The sequence below is a fragment of the Phoenix dactylifera genome, chromosome 7 (genome assembly GCF_009389715.1).
Source record: "Phoenix dactylifera cultivar Barhee BC4 chromosome 7, palm_55x_up_171113_PBpolish2nd_filt_p, whole genome shotgun sequence".
Lineage (NCBI taxonomy): Eukaryota > Viridiplantae > Streptophyta > Magnoliopsida > Arecales > Arecaceae > Phoenix > Phoenix dactylifera.
Genome location: NC_052398.1, coordinates 12,322,563 through 12,339,668, shown reverse-complemented (window position 1 = coordinate 12,339,668; position 17,106 = coordinate 12,322,563). Strand labels below are relative to the sequence as shown.

Here is a 17,106-nt window from a genome sequence, read left to right as displayed (position 1 = left end):
CTATTATATGCCTTCATTTAATTTGTGTTACAAAATTATACCTCGTTGCATAAGAGCATAAAAACAATGTACCACAGAAATTTGATTATTAAATTTTTATTTATTATAATTTGTTATATCATAATATTGTCCATCGATATAGTTGGAAAAAGAAAAAAGATTTTGCTTTATGCATTGTGTAGGTTATATACTTGTTTGAATTACTATGTATGAAATGAAAACAAACTAGTTTGATGATATTGTCTCGTGAATGAAAGAGGCAATTGAAGGGTGGATTTTTCTATCAGGTCACACACGTATATCGAGAGGCAAACGATATTGTAGACTGGGTTGCTTCTTTCGCGGCTCATCATTCTGAAAGTTTTTTTTGGAAAACTACGCGGTTGTGCCAATGCTTTTACGCAGTATTTTGTTTTCTGATTTTATTGGCTGTATTTAGACCCATCGGGTGTGAACCGCCAATGTATCAAAAAAAGAAAGAAAGAAAGAAAGGGTGGATTCAGAATTTGATGGGGATGCGTCCGTTGAGAACTTTCTTTGCAAGACAGTAATTTAAAATGAATCATAATAGTAAAACCAAACGCGGAACCTCCATTTATGCAACGCTCTCTGCATAAGTATTAGTTGGACTTTCTATTGCTGGTGGGCTTCCTTGAGGGGTTTTTGAACACTGAACTATAGCTAGTATTGATTAAATCTGGCAATAAATGTATTACAGTATAGGCAATTTTGTTTAAAATGGATTTCATAGAGGTTGTGACTACATTGGCATTTCATAGAGGTTGGAGTATTGATTCTTCTAAAGGGTGGTGCTAGAGTTGCTACTTCTTGATTTATCTCGTAATGCTGAAACATCAACTATATTATGGTTGAGATTTTGGTGGCATATGATATTGATGAAATATGAAGTACATGTAAGTGGCTTATGATATTGATGAAAGATGAAGTACATGTAAGTGATACTTCATCAACCACTTTCTTTTTTGGTAAAAAAATTGGCTTATGATATTGATGAAATATGAGGTACATGTAAGTGATACTGCTGCTGCTCTCTGGCCAACCCAAATAACGAAAATCTATGGTTGAATTTTGGTTGATCATGTAATATAAAGATAATAATTGTGTAGTCATCATGGCTCCAATGTCGATATGTCCGAGTGGTTAAGGAGACAGACTAGAAATCTGTTGGGCTTTGCCTGCGCAGGTTCGAATCCTGCTGTCGACGGCTTGATATTTTTAATTTCCTTAATTTCTTTAAAAAAATCAAATTTTTGGGCGACAGTGATCGGACGGCAGTCGACGACTTTATTTTATTATTTCCTTTTTTTGTTAAAACACAAATTTTGAGGCGACACTGATGGAACGGTTCGTTCCTATGGATGCATATCAAAAATTGTATGAGCTTCACCACATAAAACTTGCCGTGTGCTAAAACTCACACCACTCTTCTTCGTGACTCGTGAGCCCTATTTCCCCTCTCCGCACGCGAGGAAGCCAGGCAAAGCAGTGGCTGGGGAGAGGAAAAGCGGCCGAAGGGAATAATAAAAGGCTGAACGCCGAAGCTCGAACGAAGTCTCATAGTAATCGGTCCGTCATGGCGGAAGAAAAGAAGCACGACGCGATTCCTCCTCGCTACGACCTCGATGCCAAGTGGGACGCCTGCATCGATCTCACAATCCGCCGCTTCTTCTACTCCTCCCTCGCCGGCGCATTCACCGGCCTCCTCCTCTTCCGTGAGTCCTCCCTCTTTTTTTTTTTCAGTCAACCGGCTCGATCTTTTGATCTATTTTGATGCTTATTGATGGATTCTTGGGGGGAAATTCCAGGATTTTTTTTTGTGTTTTTTCTTCTTTTCTTCAGCTGATTGTTGCTTTGCCCCTTTTATTTCGCTAATCCGTTTCCTGGTCTTTTTTGGTTTACACGGACATGATGAGATTGTTTTTTGATTTATGTTTGTAGTTACCTGTGACTCATATTGGACATCAGAGACTTCGAAGAACCTTCCTTAAAGACAGGCACTATCATTAAACTATTGGAAGTTTCAAGAATTATGAAATGCACATTTGTTTTTCATGTCTTCTTCCTTTGTTTAGGGGTTAATTGATGGAAACCAAATCGTCTAATCTTCACACGTTTTATGGAAATCAGGATATATTGCCCAAAATGTGCAAACTTGTTACGTTATATACTACTAGTGTAACTGTTTTCTGTCTGTATTTATGATTCATGTTATATTTCCAACGATTTCTGACTTGTTTTTGTATCATGAAATTTTTTTGCTTGTTACACAATTTTCGGTAATAATTAATTTCATGCAGCAAGAAGAATATTTTGGAAGCGTTGCCGTTTTTAAGTGTATCTATCCTTACACTCATAAATATAGTTTTAAATCAGATTTTCGTGCATAAATAGACATATAACATGTATATATGTATTCTTGTATATAAATTTATGCAATCCACATGCTAAGAAGTTTATCACTTCCATGTGTTTGTCATATATCTAAAATATAAGATCAAGTTTGCTTTACACACGATTGCTCCATTTTAATTATATGTAAATTTAGGCCTTGCCTTTTCGCTCTTCTTCATCCTTTTCTCTTTCCTATCCTTCTATCTTTCAGCATGCCAAACTCATGGTGGCTATGAAACATGAACAAGAATACGAGATATAAGGTACAGTATTGTATGGATACACTGACACAGCAAATCTTGGCAAAATTTGGATGGAATCTAGAACTCTATATATACAGCAAGGATATGTCCATAAATAAAGATCAACATACGGCGACATTATATATGACAAAATTATTTTTTTTAATAAAAGGTTCACTCACTTCCATCTCTCTCTTTCTCTCTCTCCAGTCTCTCTCTTGGATGTGTGCGTGTTAAAGGCATATACCAATAAAGTGCATATGGGGTTATTTACCTTAATGGATTGTGAATCTAGATAATAACCTATCCAACTCCATTTGATCTTTAACCTCATAGGCCCCAGAAGTAGTCGGGGGCATCTAGGAAGTATTTGAGCCATATCCTCATTGTATAAAATACCTGCTATTTTCCAAAAATAAGTTGTTACCGACATTAAAAATTCAGCACAAATGGGTATGCAATACATGTTAGATTTGGATTTGGCTATTCTGGGAAAGCTTTCTTGGGTTACAGCATGATGATCACCATTAGTACACGATTCATGACCAATCAACCATTCTCATAAGCTCTTCATTCCCTGATGTTGCTACCATCCATTCCAGCAAAGGAGGGGCTGATGAAAGGAGTGGAACAGATTGGTAGTGGTGGCTGTGGACACAATGAGATAATCCATTGGAGAGGGCAGCAGGTAGGGTCACATGATGGTTAGATAGGTTTTTGTAGCAAGGAATGAATGGAAGGAAGGGATATTGGTATGGTACCCAAATAATAAGGTAGTTTTGTTGTGACAATTGTAAGGATTAGTGATGGCCATCACATGATGAGGAGGATACAGAAGCCTTGAATTTCAAGTTTTTATCCCTTCAGATCATAATTGGCATTGCATTTGATGATTTAGATGGACAGATTGTAATGCTTCTTTTCTGTAGTTGTTGGCAATTCTTTTTTCATAGAAAGAAAGATATTTTTGAAAGTTTCGCATATTGTTGGGTTTAAGGTAATTCATAATTTTGTATATCAAATAAGAACTAGTAATAATTAAATGTGAGGACACTCCTTGATGGCTTATTTCCAAGCAGCATAACAAATTTCGAGGGTGATGTTGTAGTGGGCAAGCAAGACCATGTTCAACTGTCTTCTAGAGGATTCTGCTTGTAGGATAATATTCCATGGAAAGTTGGTTTTTTTCATGTGTTTCTCATGTGTGGAATGACTTTTTTTTTTTTTTTTTAAAATCTTGTCATGGCTTTGTATTATCTGTCTGCTTTTTAAGTGGATGTTATTCTATATCTCCCTTTCCTTTACTTTCCTCATCAAACAAAGCTTTTTTCATCAATTGCAAGAAAAATAAGTATGCATGATTGCCACATAATTAAAATGAAGTCTGCCCTCATGTTTATCATTGATGGATCCATCACGCAAACTCATGACTTGCGATATAGTTGGTGGTCCAAAAACCACCACTTTGCTGACCATTGCACTCCAAAGGTATCCTTTTAAAAAAATCTTTTCTGCTTTCATTTTTCCTACATTGATTGCCGATGGTTAAAGGAAAGACAATTCACAAACTCATGACTTGCTATATATTTGGAGGTCCAAAATCCACCGCTCTGCTTACAATTTGTACTGCAAAGGCATTCTTTTGAAAAAATCTTTTCTGCTTTCATTTTTCCTACATTGACAGCTGATAGCTAAAGGAAAGGCACCTCACATTTGCCCCCTTCCTTTAGTGAGTTATATTCTACACAGGGATAAGCCAAAAGGGTTATCTTGTCTCACCCTTTGCTTGTTGAAATGAGACAAATCAGATTCAGAATTCATTTGTCGTATGTACTGTTTGGGATAACATATAAATTGGTCTTATCCACCTCATTACACATTGCATGATTGTCATCGAATCCACTCCTTTCAAAGTAGGTTATCATCATGAACAAATGAGGATTCTCTCCAAGACAAGAATTTGAGAGAAGTATGACACTCTAAGAGATTATCAATTTCCAATAAAACAACTTGTACCTTGAGTAACTAAGGTCACTAAGGTCACTTTAGACATGGAGGACATGACTTTACCATTAAGAACCCATTGGCCCCTGCACGCTTCATATAATCCCTGACAAGCAAAAGTTTGATCAAAGTTGGATTGGTTAAGTAGGATCTGTAAATATATTATAATTATTTCAAAACAAATGTGGAGACGATTACAACTAATGTTCCCTTTGGTGGGAGAAGTGTAGGGTCTTTGTAATGCTTCTTGGCTTGTTAATTAGCTCAAATTTTTGTTTTCCTTCTTTCTTCTTTATTTCTTACATGCACAATGCACGTGAGAGGGCTACACTAGAGGTGAGGAGAGCTGGACTGTCTCATCAAAAAAGAAGGGATGCATAGGGACTTATTTGGAAATGAGAAAGAAAGTGGAATAATGCTTGGGGTGGAGTCGAAACCCAAGCTTTCACATTATATTATAGATGTTTATCATTACCTTGATCCATGTTCTTAAAACTTACCATTTATTAAGCCATCCAAGTATTGCAAAACTGATTTGAATTGCTCGGTTCGGGATGTAGCATGCCAAAATTGTGCGGAACTGACTCGGTTTGCTAGTTTGGTACAAGAATCAATCTGTGCCAGTCCAAACCGGTTCGAACCAAGCGGAACCATCCAATTCTGCTGGACACCAACCCATACTGCTCAATTTCAAGCAGTATTGTGATAAGGAGTGAGGAAAAGATGATTGGGAGTTGTTTCGGTATGGGGTGTGTACCATACTGAACTGGTAATGTATCGTGAGGTATCTGATATTGAGATTGAGGATCTTGGAGTCATCTATATATTTTATTTTTCTCTTCTTATTTTGATATTAATGAGTGATTGGTAATGCTTAGGGAAAAAAAGAAGAAGAAAAAGACCAGAGTCACTGGAGTAAAAATATTTACCACTTTGCCAATTTTATAATGTGTGTATTTGCTCTCAGCTATGATGAGTGCATGGGAGGTCAATTCTGTAAAAATTGGTTCAGAACAGATCGTTAAAATTTTCTGGGAACTAGCCATGTCATAGATGAAAGGATATCAATATAACATGCAGTGGATTTAATACAAAACAAAAAGGGTGACGAATTAAGCGTATATTAATGTGATCTGAAAACATAAATATAGAAGTAAAAAATTACCTTGTTCACTTCAGATTTGATTTTGTGTAGATTGGTTTGGAAACCTATCCTTATTCTTCCCCGCCCCTCCTCCTTTGTTTGTGATTTCTCAAAATAGATTTAAAAGGACAAATACAACAAGTTGCACTGTATCTGTTGGTTCAATGCTTATTGTGAGATACATCAATTTTTCTTGGTTACTTTTTTTGTGATATATTTTTTAAATTAAATATGTTACTTCTTTCTTATAGTTCTTTTTCCATTTATACACTTTCTCTTTGTCATGCTTAGTGTATGTTGCATGTGCCTGTAGTCTAGTTTGTGCATGCTCGTACTAGATAATGAACCTCAAAATCCATGTAATGAAAGCTGGAAATGAATTGACCTGGATCTGGTTTGGAACAAGTTAAAACAAATTTGCCTGCAAGCTAAACTCAACCCAACACGTTAATGAGTCAAGGCTACTTGACCTGGCTCAACCATTGATCATCTTCTAGGACCCAACTAGACAACCTGTAGTTTGCCGACCTGGCTGAACTAATCCTGACCTGACCTGATCCCACTGATGCCAAAATTCCCAAACAGAAGGGAAGGAAAAAAATGGACATGGATTGACTCACTTTTAGTAGGACTAAAGATACAAGTGCACCTCAATAATGGAGGCTCAAGACCTTGGATGAATTCTTAGAGTAATATGCATGATAATGTTAAAGACCATACAAAAACTCTTTTCTTGAATTAAACAATCAATTACAAACTATTCATAAAAGATAAGACCTGAACTGACCCATAATATCTTTGACATCTGACTTGAATAATTCCTCATAGAGATGCGAGTAGTACATGCCTTTGGAAAAGTCCTTCTTTTGGGAAATCTCAATTGTGTTCTATTAGCATGGAAATGCAATATTTATTTTGCTTGAAGAAATAACCTAGAAGGTTTCTAGCCCGGAATTGAAGCTACAAGTTAATGTAATTGATCACCTAACATTAACTTTTTATGGCTTATTGATCATCAGGCTACTTTTGTAAACTTTAAAGTAGGTGCTCCTTGTATTTTTTGAACAATTATTTGTCTTCCATGTATTATCTCTTTGTGGGCATTTTGGTTTAATTGCATCATCTAGATCTTGCTTTTATTGTTCACTTAGGGAGTCCAACAACTCGATGGGCATCTGTAGCTTTTGGTGCTGGAGTGGGAATTGGAGCAGCATATACTGAATGCTCTTACATATTTGATGGTTCACCTCCAAAGTTGTCTCCAAATGTTTCAGCTGTGCCTTCTGGTTCTGCACAAGTAAGTTATTTTTTCGTTCTCCTTGTCAGTAAATGTTTAATTTAGTTCCATACTTCACTATTTCTATACCTCTTTTAAGCTTTCTTTTTAGAAAGAAGAGAATAATCTGTTCATAGTTGTGGCCATTACACAGTAACATTATTATCAGAAGTATTAACTTCTTGAATTTTTTCATTGGTAAAATGATTTTCCTGATTATTCTCAGGCAATCTGGTTGATTAATAATTTTACAATATAAGTGAGTTTAACAACTTGTTCACAAATTATATACAATACTGCTGTTTTTGGGACATTTACTAAATACTAGTTATGGTGCATGTGTATCCAATTAATACATTTATTATTAAATTAAAAATTCTGAAGTTTACCATACAGAGAGGTCTAGCCATTATGATACTTTTTTTTTGTTATTTGTGATTACAACAGCAACTACAACTGCCAATATTTTGAAATCTAGGTAATCTTAGTCTGATAAAGTAAGGATTGCATTAGGATTGGAGATCTCGAGGCCCGTGGATATTGGACTCTTAAGGGAAAAAGGGAATGGCCCTAGTGTGGATAGATCCCGGGTCCTTTCAAAATGCTGTTCTAGGAAGTGGCTCAGACTTTTGTCCATTTTGGGAATAAAATAGTTATAAGGCATCCGATCCATTGAAAGTAAAAATATTGTGAGAGTATTTTGAGAAGAAAGATATATGTTAGTCATCATAGGAGTATTATAGGAGGGGTGTATGTATTCATTAATGGTTATATGTATTTTTTTAGGAGTTTGGCAGATTTTTTTTTTATTCTTTAAAATAAGGACTTTTGTCTCTAGATGTGTTTTTTCGGAACACCATTGTTTTGAATGTTGTATGTTTGCTTACATAGTTGTTGATATGGTTGATTATAGATTAAGGCCATACTAGGGACTGTATTCTAACTACTAAGAACATGAATTTCACTTTTTAAAATCTCTTGTTCTATCATGTGCAACTTCTTATCATTCAGCTAATGCTTGAACATGTTCTAAGAAATGCTTTCAGACTAAGGTTAGTGTTTACTATGGACATAGTATTAGTTCTTTTTAAAACTCAAGAGATTTACTGGTTGCATGGTGCTTGTTTTTCTGTCAAACTCTCTAAGTTGTGTCTCTCTCCTTTGTTTGATTTACCTAAAGGTTTGACTATACAATTTGAGTATATTGGACAAAACACCATGGCAGGTTTTATTAATTTAGGAAAATATACTTGAGATGTATTGATTATCATTTTTAGTGCAAAGTGAACGAAGTTTCATAAAAGTAAAAAAATGCTCACTGAAGTTGTAAACCATGATTCATGTTTTGGTGTATTCATATTTGTATTCATATTACATCATGAAGTCTTTATATATGTAGTAGTTCATTAAAATAGTGATTCATAATTCATAGAGAAAATTGTAAAGTAAAAAATAAGTGTCTGAATGGTATATGGTATATATAACAACCTAAAACCTTAACCAACAAGGCTAGTCGGAAGGTTAATGTTGGGTTATTTAGCCTTGCATAATAAGTATCCAAGATCTACCCAGTGCGTAGCTGATGTGGGACTAAATGCATGCCTGCAAGGGTTCTCACATACTGCCCCTTGTTTAAGCCTTAGTGTCTTTCACCAGGTTAAGGGAAGCACTAAGTACTTTTTTGGGCTAAAGCTGCAATCTGAATATGAATAATTTTATACACACTGCATTCACCCTGCATGCATTTGTTTGATCGTTTATCTTAAATTTAACACTGCAGGAAGACATTCTAGAGGCCTTCCCATATACCGTTTATCTTAAATTTAATACTGCAGGAAGACATTCTAGAGGCCTTCCCATATAACATGTTTCTTTGTGACCGTTGTGTTTGATAAAGTTATGAGTTCCAAGTAGTAGTCACTGTTGAAATCCATTAGAATGCTTAAATACATTTAATTTTTTAAAAAATAACAAATAGATGAGGAAGTTATATTTTAGTATGAAAATTATTATATGTCATTTTTTTCTTCGAGGTTCAATCATTAGATTGCTATTCAGAATTTTCTCTTAAAGACCACAGTTGTTTTAATCTTTTTGTGTGGATTGTTCTTGTATGATCATTTCATTGTGGTCCATGTTAACAAACAGTTGACCAGCTCTACCTTTTGGGCTTATAATCTTCCACAGCATTTACTTATTATGAGTGAACAGATTCCACTGCAACTTGTGATACTCCGAATTGTCCTGGTGAACAGTAATGTTAGCTTCGGTATTTAACAACTTAATTTAAATGTTTTTCTCTTTGGAAAAGGATGTAATTCTTTTTTTCATTAAGATAGACAATCTGTGGTTGGAAATCAATTATTTTATAGTTTTATAGTGAATGGCCCTTCATAATTACTAATTGAAACCTGAGACTTGGATCACCTGATATATGAAAGGTTGAATATATAAATGAAAGCTAGTGTAAGAGAGACATATCTGTAGTGTTTAGAGCTTTGCTATTTGAGTGGTTTTTGGTGATCGAACTATACGGATTTATGAACTTACAAGATTTTTATTTGCCTCATCTCTCAAATGCTTGTGTAGCCATATGTTCAAACCGTCTCCTCTCAAAGTAAGAAGTTGATTATTTTGTAGAATGGGCTATCAAGAGCCTACATGTATCTGGTCATCAAAATGTGAAACAAATTTGTAGTCCTTGAGAGGTTTAAATATTGAAGATAAAGTTATCATATGAGCAAATTATTGTTGACCAAGATGGTAGCATGGCTGGAGTTTTCCGTGGTCAACTTCCATGAATAATGAGATTCTAGCAGATGCAAACATCCTAGAAGATTTGAAGTTTGCAAATAACACATTGATGAAGAAACCATAGCCACATCAACTGTAGGTATGGCTTGCATTTTGGGATGTCAAGGAGCAAAAAGAAAAAAGTGTGGTGAATCCTCGGGTTGGTGCCATAAACCATGGATACAAGAATAGGTCATGAATCTATTTTCAATTACATAGAATAAGTCAAGCGTTCATAAAAAATCTTGACATAGATGTAGGTACTGACTAGGCAAGTTGGGCTAAGTCAAACATCATGAACCCAAGTGCCCATTCTGGCATCCAAAAATCCAGATGAGCGCCATGTGGCAGGCTGTTCGGACGGGCCTCGACTAGGCAAGTTGGGCTTGGTTGGGTGACTAGGTGCTCTCCCAGGTGCCTAGGCTGGTGCCTGTGAGAGCTATTGTTTGGTATAATTGGATTTCAATGAATTGGAACATCAAAACAAGGTGACCTAGAATAAGGGATGAGATTTGTTTATCTTGGTTTAACCAAATTGTTTCCCATATGACAGTGCTTGGAGCTATCCTGTCTTTCTGAATGCTCACTTGGTAAGACGGGATCTTTGGAGGCAGATGAGAAAAAAACACAAGCTCATTGTTATTTGGCTCAGCCGGTTAGTTAACAAATATCTAATTCCTGTACACCTTGAGGAAGGTAGCTCTGTTACTGTGGGCTGACTCATAAATGGTTTGGATGGGAGTAAGCTAGGCTTTTAGAGGTTAGATAAGTGGACCAAAATATCATGGAGTACTCCAATACGTGATTGCTAGCTTTTATTGTTTCTTTATCAGCAAATGAACATCGAGTTTGTTTCTTCTTAAATGCAGTGTGCATGATTTATTTTTGCCTGCCCATGGGTGTAGCAGCATGCCTTGATAAGTATGACTCTTGCATACTATGATCACCAATACCCTTTAACAAAATTAGAAAATGCAGATTTTTACTTTTCTTCAGTCCGTCATTTTCATTCCTGTTTATTTGCGCTCAAACTAAAGTTACTAAACCATGTATTTCTGTGAATTCATGAACTTATAAGCCCTATGAATCAGTATAAACTTCAGCATTTGATTTATCTGATTGCTTTCTTGGTCCTAGGTGGAACAGAACTGAAGGATGCCAACGGAATGCCAGAACAATTAGGTTGGGGATATTTATTGGGATTACTTGAATTGAAGGGCTAGATGTTGCTTTCTTTCTCCCATGTATCTGCGGCATTTTTTTATGGTTCCAATACATGTAGTACTTATTTTGCTGATTCGGTGAGAATACTGTATCAATTGGTGCGTTGGTTGATTCTGGATGGCAGATAATAAATGCCTCTTATGTAAACTGGTAATTGGGAACCCATCACTGGGGCGAATAGTTTGAAGTTTGAACATTTATGTCATGTCGTCAGACCTCTACAACCTTTTTCTTCAAGGAAAGAGAACATTTCCTCCATCAATTTTCTGATGAGAATATCGCATGGAAATTTTGTTTACTAGCGTATAGGTTATTACTCATTGAAGGTAGTCAAATTGTGGAACTTGGTGATCAACTTTGTGGATCATCTCCAGTAGAGGATCTCGTATCTTGAATTTCTTGTAACCTTGCAAATTTGAGTGCATGAAGTTTTGCAAATAGGCCCGACTGTTGTGGACTATGTCATTAAAAACTTGTTCACGTACAAGCTTATGTGCTAAACCTGGCACTTGGGAAATCATGTCTCAAGAAGAAGCTTTAGGAGCGACAGGGTCAGCTTCTGCATCTGATTTTGCTATAGATCAGGTTTGGACTCTGCTGCTTTGCTATCTGTATTGTACCCAGAGGTGCGTTTTGCGCATTGGGTTTATTTGTATCTTGCTTCAGTTGGGTTAGGTTTGAAAATTTTCGACTTGCTTAATCAAATGTAAATTGATTACTAACACACTCCAGACTGAAGCTGCTCTTTATTAAACTGATTTACTGCAGGGCTTCTAACCTGACCTGAGTGGAACCTTGCTCAAATCGATGCAACACCAACCATGTAGTCGGGTTATTTGTCAGGTCTGGTAGGGATTGATTTTGTATTTTGTTGGTCGGTCCCCTCATCCACCTAAGTTGCATTCGTAGATCTTTCCCTTCACTGATTTAAGCCTTTGGCTTGACTCACCAATCAGAAAACCAGGTTTTGCGCATTCTGCTCGAAGTTCAAGACATTAGTTGCCGGACCTAGATTTTTTGTTGCATTTTTGTTAGATCAATTGGGTGGGATCAATAACCAAACTGAACAAGAAACAAACATCTCATTTAAATAAAAATAGACTATAACGATCTGAATACAGTTTATTTGGTTAGTATTTAACACTCACTTCCCAATTTTAATTCCTCAATGCCATCATCTAGTATCCGGGTAAAAAATGGAATGCCAATTTTCGTCACTCAACAAGAGAAAACAGCCGGTCCAGTCTTTACACGGCCATTTTGTTCTGGTTGTTATTTGCAGCAAATGTGTAGAATATGACAGCACCTACAACAATTCATGAATACAGGAACCATTACCATCCATGACTTCAAACAGTTCAATTATTCATGTAGGATAAGACTTTGAAAAGCTCAGTAGATTAAAAATCATGAAAAAATTAAGGGTAAAAAAAAAAAAACAGATTCTGAGTTTCTACGTATAAGCAGATGCCCTTCAACTGATAGCTACCAACAAATATTTCGCCGCAAAAAGCAATCACATTGAGAATGATACATCTCTGGATATCTCAGCTTGCACATTCTTAGTGATAGCTTTGACATGAATTTATGTGCAACATATCAAACTTGTCAATTATGGAATTCACCAAATGAATGTTAGCTCATCAATTATGGAATTCACCATCTCCGTAAGTATGCTTTAACTCCATTACAGCAATGCCAGCACCAGCTGCCTTCATCTTCTCTATGATATCATTAGCCTCCTCCTTGGTAACATCTTGCTTCAATAAAACTGGTTCCTTCTCTATCAAATCCTTGGCCTCCTTCAACCCAGGATTGTGGAATGTCCTGACCTCTTTGATCACCTTGATCTTTGCAGCAGACATCAAGCTTCTCCAATTTGACATCAAATGATGTCTTCTCTGCTTTCTTCTCCTCTGCCTTTGATGGAGCAGCCCACATCTGTGATCCAAAATTGCTTGGGTTGCTTCAGCGTGTCCAAGAGATTTGGGGCCCATCTTTTTCAGCTTTTCCATGGGGAGGGCAGCAATGCGATCAGCAACCTGCAAAATTTTATCAGATGGAAGGGGCCAAGGTACCTTTTGAGTTCCCCCAAGGCAATATCAGCAATAAAGAAGCAACAGAAACATGGAGGCCTTTTAAGGCATTAAAGAGCTTCATTCTATCACTATTCTCTAACTACGTACCCATGCCTGGTGCGTTAAGTTGCCGTTGCACCAAAAAAAAAAAGAAGAAAAAAGACAGTCAAGAAGAAGCAGGAAGAATGATGCAATATGCCTGAACAGGCTATATACAATGTAATATGTCAGCTACCACCGCCTATATAATTCACATCTGTGGTGAGAATTTGTCTTGTTCCGAGTTTACAGGCTATATCCTCTTTGACCAATCGGCCAATTAAGTCCTACACCTTTGTAATACAAACTGCAAATATTTCAAAGACATACACATGATGCTCCATCTTAAAAGTTTGCAGCCCTCATTCTGCATGTCGATCATCAAGTTTGGCATCATTGGAAACATTTAATTATTCTGCACAACAGAATCTTGGTGGCCTCTTTTTACATCAACCTGGTGTTTTTTTTTAAGCCATATTTCTATGAAAATCACCGCTGTTGAAGACATGCCTCTGAATTGCAGTTACCCTCTGATGAAGAAGGCAATAGTATTGGTAACAGCTGACAAGGCATTTTGCAGAATGAACTTGCAATATGAGTATAGAGACTGAAACATAAAAGATATCTAATATGCATATCACCAATGTAGTCAAGAAGCTAGGGCAGTTCAGCCAAATCATCAAACATGAAAACTGTAACGCAGCAATTAACTGTTCCACAGTGCTAACAGCAAGAGTTTTTGAAAGCCTGAGTATAGTAATTTCCTCAGGAAGTAACAACCCATTATCTCTGAGCAGCTAAATGACTCTCGGATCAACAGATTCAATATAGCAAGTTATCAAGGCCGTACAAACAACCAAGCATCTCTCAAGGTCCATGAATGATAATAGATAGATGTGATGTTAGCAGGTAGAACTCATTTCATCAACAGATTGTAATAGGAACCAGCTTCCAGAAGATAGTCCTATATGACTATAACATCTAGGGATACACGCCTCCTATATTTCATTTACTCTTCTTTGTTGACTGTAAAGACATGGCTGGAGGCATTGCCCTCTTCTTGGCAAAAGCATTTGTTCTACTTTCAGGTTCATCATTGTCCTCTTCACTTGGTCCACTGTCTTCAGCAGTGTTTGTCTTTTCTAGATTTCTGGAGGCTTGTCTCTTTTTAGCATTTACCTTCCCAAGCAATTTTCTTTCAACAGGATCAGTTGAAGCCGCCACTTTTGCATGTGGTGTGACTTTGGCTCCCAGACCCAGCCTTCAGAAGCACAAATATCATCAATTCCCACAAAATAATACATCACCGAAAAATTCATATGCTGAAAAGAAACAGTAACGAGAGTTAAACCTCGAAGGCCGACCTTCAAAATCCCGTTCATTAGATTCACCTGTTGCTGATGCACTCATATTATTTACCCAAGATTCAACCTGAAAAAACCAAGTTACCACATGTGCAGGATATTTCAGTTAGTGATAGCATTACTACAAAGGAAAAACAACATAAAATGGTAAAGCAACTTGTGTTTCTAAAATGTTAAATCTGTTCCAAAATATTTATTACCCTTATAGGTAGGTGCTTAGGTGAACTAAGGAATGATTGTGATGAAGGTCTGCCGTACCGTCCCGTACTATCCAATACGGGGCGTACTGTACCAAAAGAAAATCGGTACGAAACACATCTTCAAGTTGGTACAAGCTCCGTACCGTCCGTACCGAGGCGTATCGAGGTGCGTATCGGTCCATATCGAGGTGTACCAAGATAAAAATTGAGAAAAATAGTTAGAGAGCTATTTTAGTACATAGGCGTACCGTACCATACGGTATCGAACCGACCGATAAGGTACCGATACAGTACCTAGTACCGAGATTGTGGACCTTGATTGTGATGATAAATGAGGTATAAAACACAGGTTTCAATGCACATTTCAGTTTCCACTAAAGAGAAAGATAATACATGATTGTCATCATGAAAAGAGAGATTTAGCCATTCATCAGTCTTGTTAGGCACATCCGCAAGTTGTTTGCTCCTAATTGGGCTTCAGAGCTACCATTCAATGCATTTGGCATATCAGTCATTCAGCAGCTTCTTGCTTAGGTGGCACATAATTGCATCCCAAATACTATTACCACTCTATGTTTCCTTGATATATGTTTGTATGCGGCTTTCTTGGGCATGGCTCTCCTTGGCAAAAAATCATCTCATACCCGTTGCTCTCTTTCATATCACTGGTTTTCCAGCCAATTTAAGGTTCTTTCAAAGCATACTCCAATACATTAATTGGCTAGAGAAAATTATTTTTAGCACATTCACCACCAGCATATTATTTGTTTAGATTGATAATATCCTCATGCATCAGATTTCAAAGAAAATCCTTATAAAATTTTAGCACCTCCTGAAGAACTGTGATGTTGCATCTTTGAAGGTAACTGAGTTTCTAGTTTCTGCAAAGAATCAAACAGTATTGGCAGTGTTTTCTTGTTATTTCCTTTTATAACTCTCCTGAGTGTAAGAAAATGCATTATACAGCAACAAAAAAAACTTAGACCTCCATCCCCTCCAATCGCCTCCTTCATTATGCATTTGATAATGTGGTCTCAACCAATCCAAGAAACCTCAGCCTGCTGATTAAATTTCTTGTACCAGAAGTCCTCAACAGGAAATACATATTACTTAACATCCTAGCTTCAACTAAAATCTTAGCCCATCTTTTCCCCTTTCAGACTCACACGGATGCTGTTTAATTCTTTTAGGCCCCTCAGCATCGCCATATATTTGACAGGTAAGTTTTCAAGCCCACATACCAGTCCACATCAGTTCTCAGTAAAGAGGCTGCAAACACTCGACTGGCCATCCACCTACCTGCCCAAGTTGGCACATCGCTCTTCTTCCAAGATTGGTGCTTTACCCCTCAACCATCGTTGAAACAAAATAGAAACTATAAATGAAGGCAGTGGTGTAAAGGCTTATAGGATGAGAAATCCATTCACCAAAAAGAACAAAAAAAAAAAAAACATAATAGGCAAATAAAAAATACATATCAATATCAAATCAAAAGAGGAATTTCGATGCAAGATTTCTCATTGCAGCACAGGCCCATGGAATCGAAGCGCAACAGGTGTAAAGATTCGATTTTTAGCTATCAAATCGAAAAAGAAAGACGAGATTATATGAGCTCAGGACTCTTACTAGTTTCAATGCCTTGTCTAGCTTCACCACTCTTGGAGCCACCTTCGCTTTCGCCTCCGTGCCCATCGGTCCAGGACTTGAATCGAATCACAGAAATAGCAGAACTACGAGCAAAACCCTAGAGGAACCAAGAAAGGATTTCAATGAAATTCATGTCAAAACACCACAAACATGAGAAAAAGATTATTAGAGAGAAGAACCAAAAAACAAAAATCCACACCTGTTAGCGTCCCGGAGTAAGGGAAAACCTGCACTCTATTAGGGTTTTGGTCTCGAGCGAAATTTGGGTAAGCACCAAGAAACAGGTGCCGACTTTAGAATGATTGGAAAATTTTATTAAAGACGGCCAAGCTGAGGAATTTACGTTCTAACTCGACCCTACTCCAACTTGTAAAATTATTTGGGCTTGCGGGCTGTAGCTCCTGTAAGTGCAAAAGCTAAAAAAAAAATTAATTTGAATTGGATCCAATTTCGATCCAATTCGGATTCAAATTTTTTGAATTGGGATCGAATTATATATAATCCAAACCGATCCGAATGACTCGTTGGATCAAAAATTTTAGTTGTGGATTAATCTAATTCGATCGATCTTTCATTTGGTTGGATCTGGATCCAAAATTACAATCTGATTCGACCCATTTGCACCCGAGGAAAAAGGCTGCTGCAATACCGGATTCGTTTATGCTGGCGCTGGATCCGATTCC

The 17,106-nt window shown here is 36.9% G+C and overlaps 2 protein-coding genes, 1 non-coding gene and 1 pseudogene across 3 annotated transcripts; 2 read left to right on the top strand and 2 right to left on the bottom strand.

Annotated features, from left to right (window-relative positions):
• Positions 1 to 1,143: 1,143 nt before the first annotated feature.
• On the top strand, positions 1,144 to 1,225 carry TRNAS-AGA. The gene has a single exon. It is a non-coding gene; the product is annotated as a tRNA-Ser (tRNA).
• Positions 1,226 to 1,432: 207 nt separating this feature from the next.
• On the top strand, positions 1,433 to 11,365 carry LOC103717165. The gene is made up of 3 exons (XM_008805453.3): positions 1,433 to 1,733; positions 6,954 to 7,099; positions 11,009 to 11,365. Exons 1-3 carry the CDS (start codon positions 1,595 to 1,597, stop codon positions 11,021 to 11,023), a joined length of 300 nt encoding a protein of 99 aa, XP_008803675.1. The 5' UTR covers positions 1,433 to 1,594; the 3' UTR covers positions 11,024 to 11,365.
• Positions 11,119 to 13,194, bottom strand: LOC103717178 (annotated as a pseudogene).
• A 619-nt stretch (positions 13,195 to 13,813) lies between these two features.
• Positions 13,814 to 16,798, bottom strand: LOC103717166. Its single transcript, XM_008805454.3, has 4 exons — positions 16,623 to 16,798; positions 16,403 to 16,520; positions 14,564 to 14,643; positions 13,814 to 14,473 (listed from the first exon to the last, which is right to left on the bottom strand). Exons 2-4 carry the CDS (start codon positions 16,466 to 16,468, stop codon positions 14,218 to 14,220), a joined length of 402 nt encoding a protein of 133 aa, XP_008803676.1. The 5' UTR covers positions 16,469 to 16,520; positions 16,623 to 16,798; the 3' UTR covers positions 13,814 to 14,217.
• Positions 16,799 to 17,106: the final 308 nt, after the last annotated feature.

Coding starts and splice junctions, on each gene's coding strand:
- LOC103717165 (XM_008805453.3), top strand. CDS start 1,595: ATGGCGGAAGAAAAGAAGCACGACGCGATTCCTCCTCGCTACGACCTC. Junction 1,734..6,953: donor CACCGGCCTCCTCCTCTTCC/GTGAGTCCTCCC, acceptor TTGTTCACTTAG/GGAGTCCAACAACTCGATGG.
- LOC103717166 (XM_008805454.3), bottom strand. CDS start 16,468: ATGGGCACGGAGGCGAAAGCGAAGGTGGCTCCAAGAGTGGTGAAGCTA. Junction 14,644..16,402: donor TAGACAAGGCATTGAAACTA/GTAAGAGTCCTG, acceptor TGGTTTTTTCAG/GTTGAATCTTGGGTAAATAA. Junction 14,474..14,563: donor TTTGAAGGTCGGCCTTCGAG/GTTTAACTCTCG, acceptor GTGCTTCTGAAG/GCTGGGTCTGGGAGCCAAAG.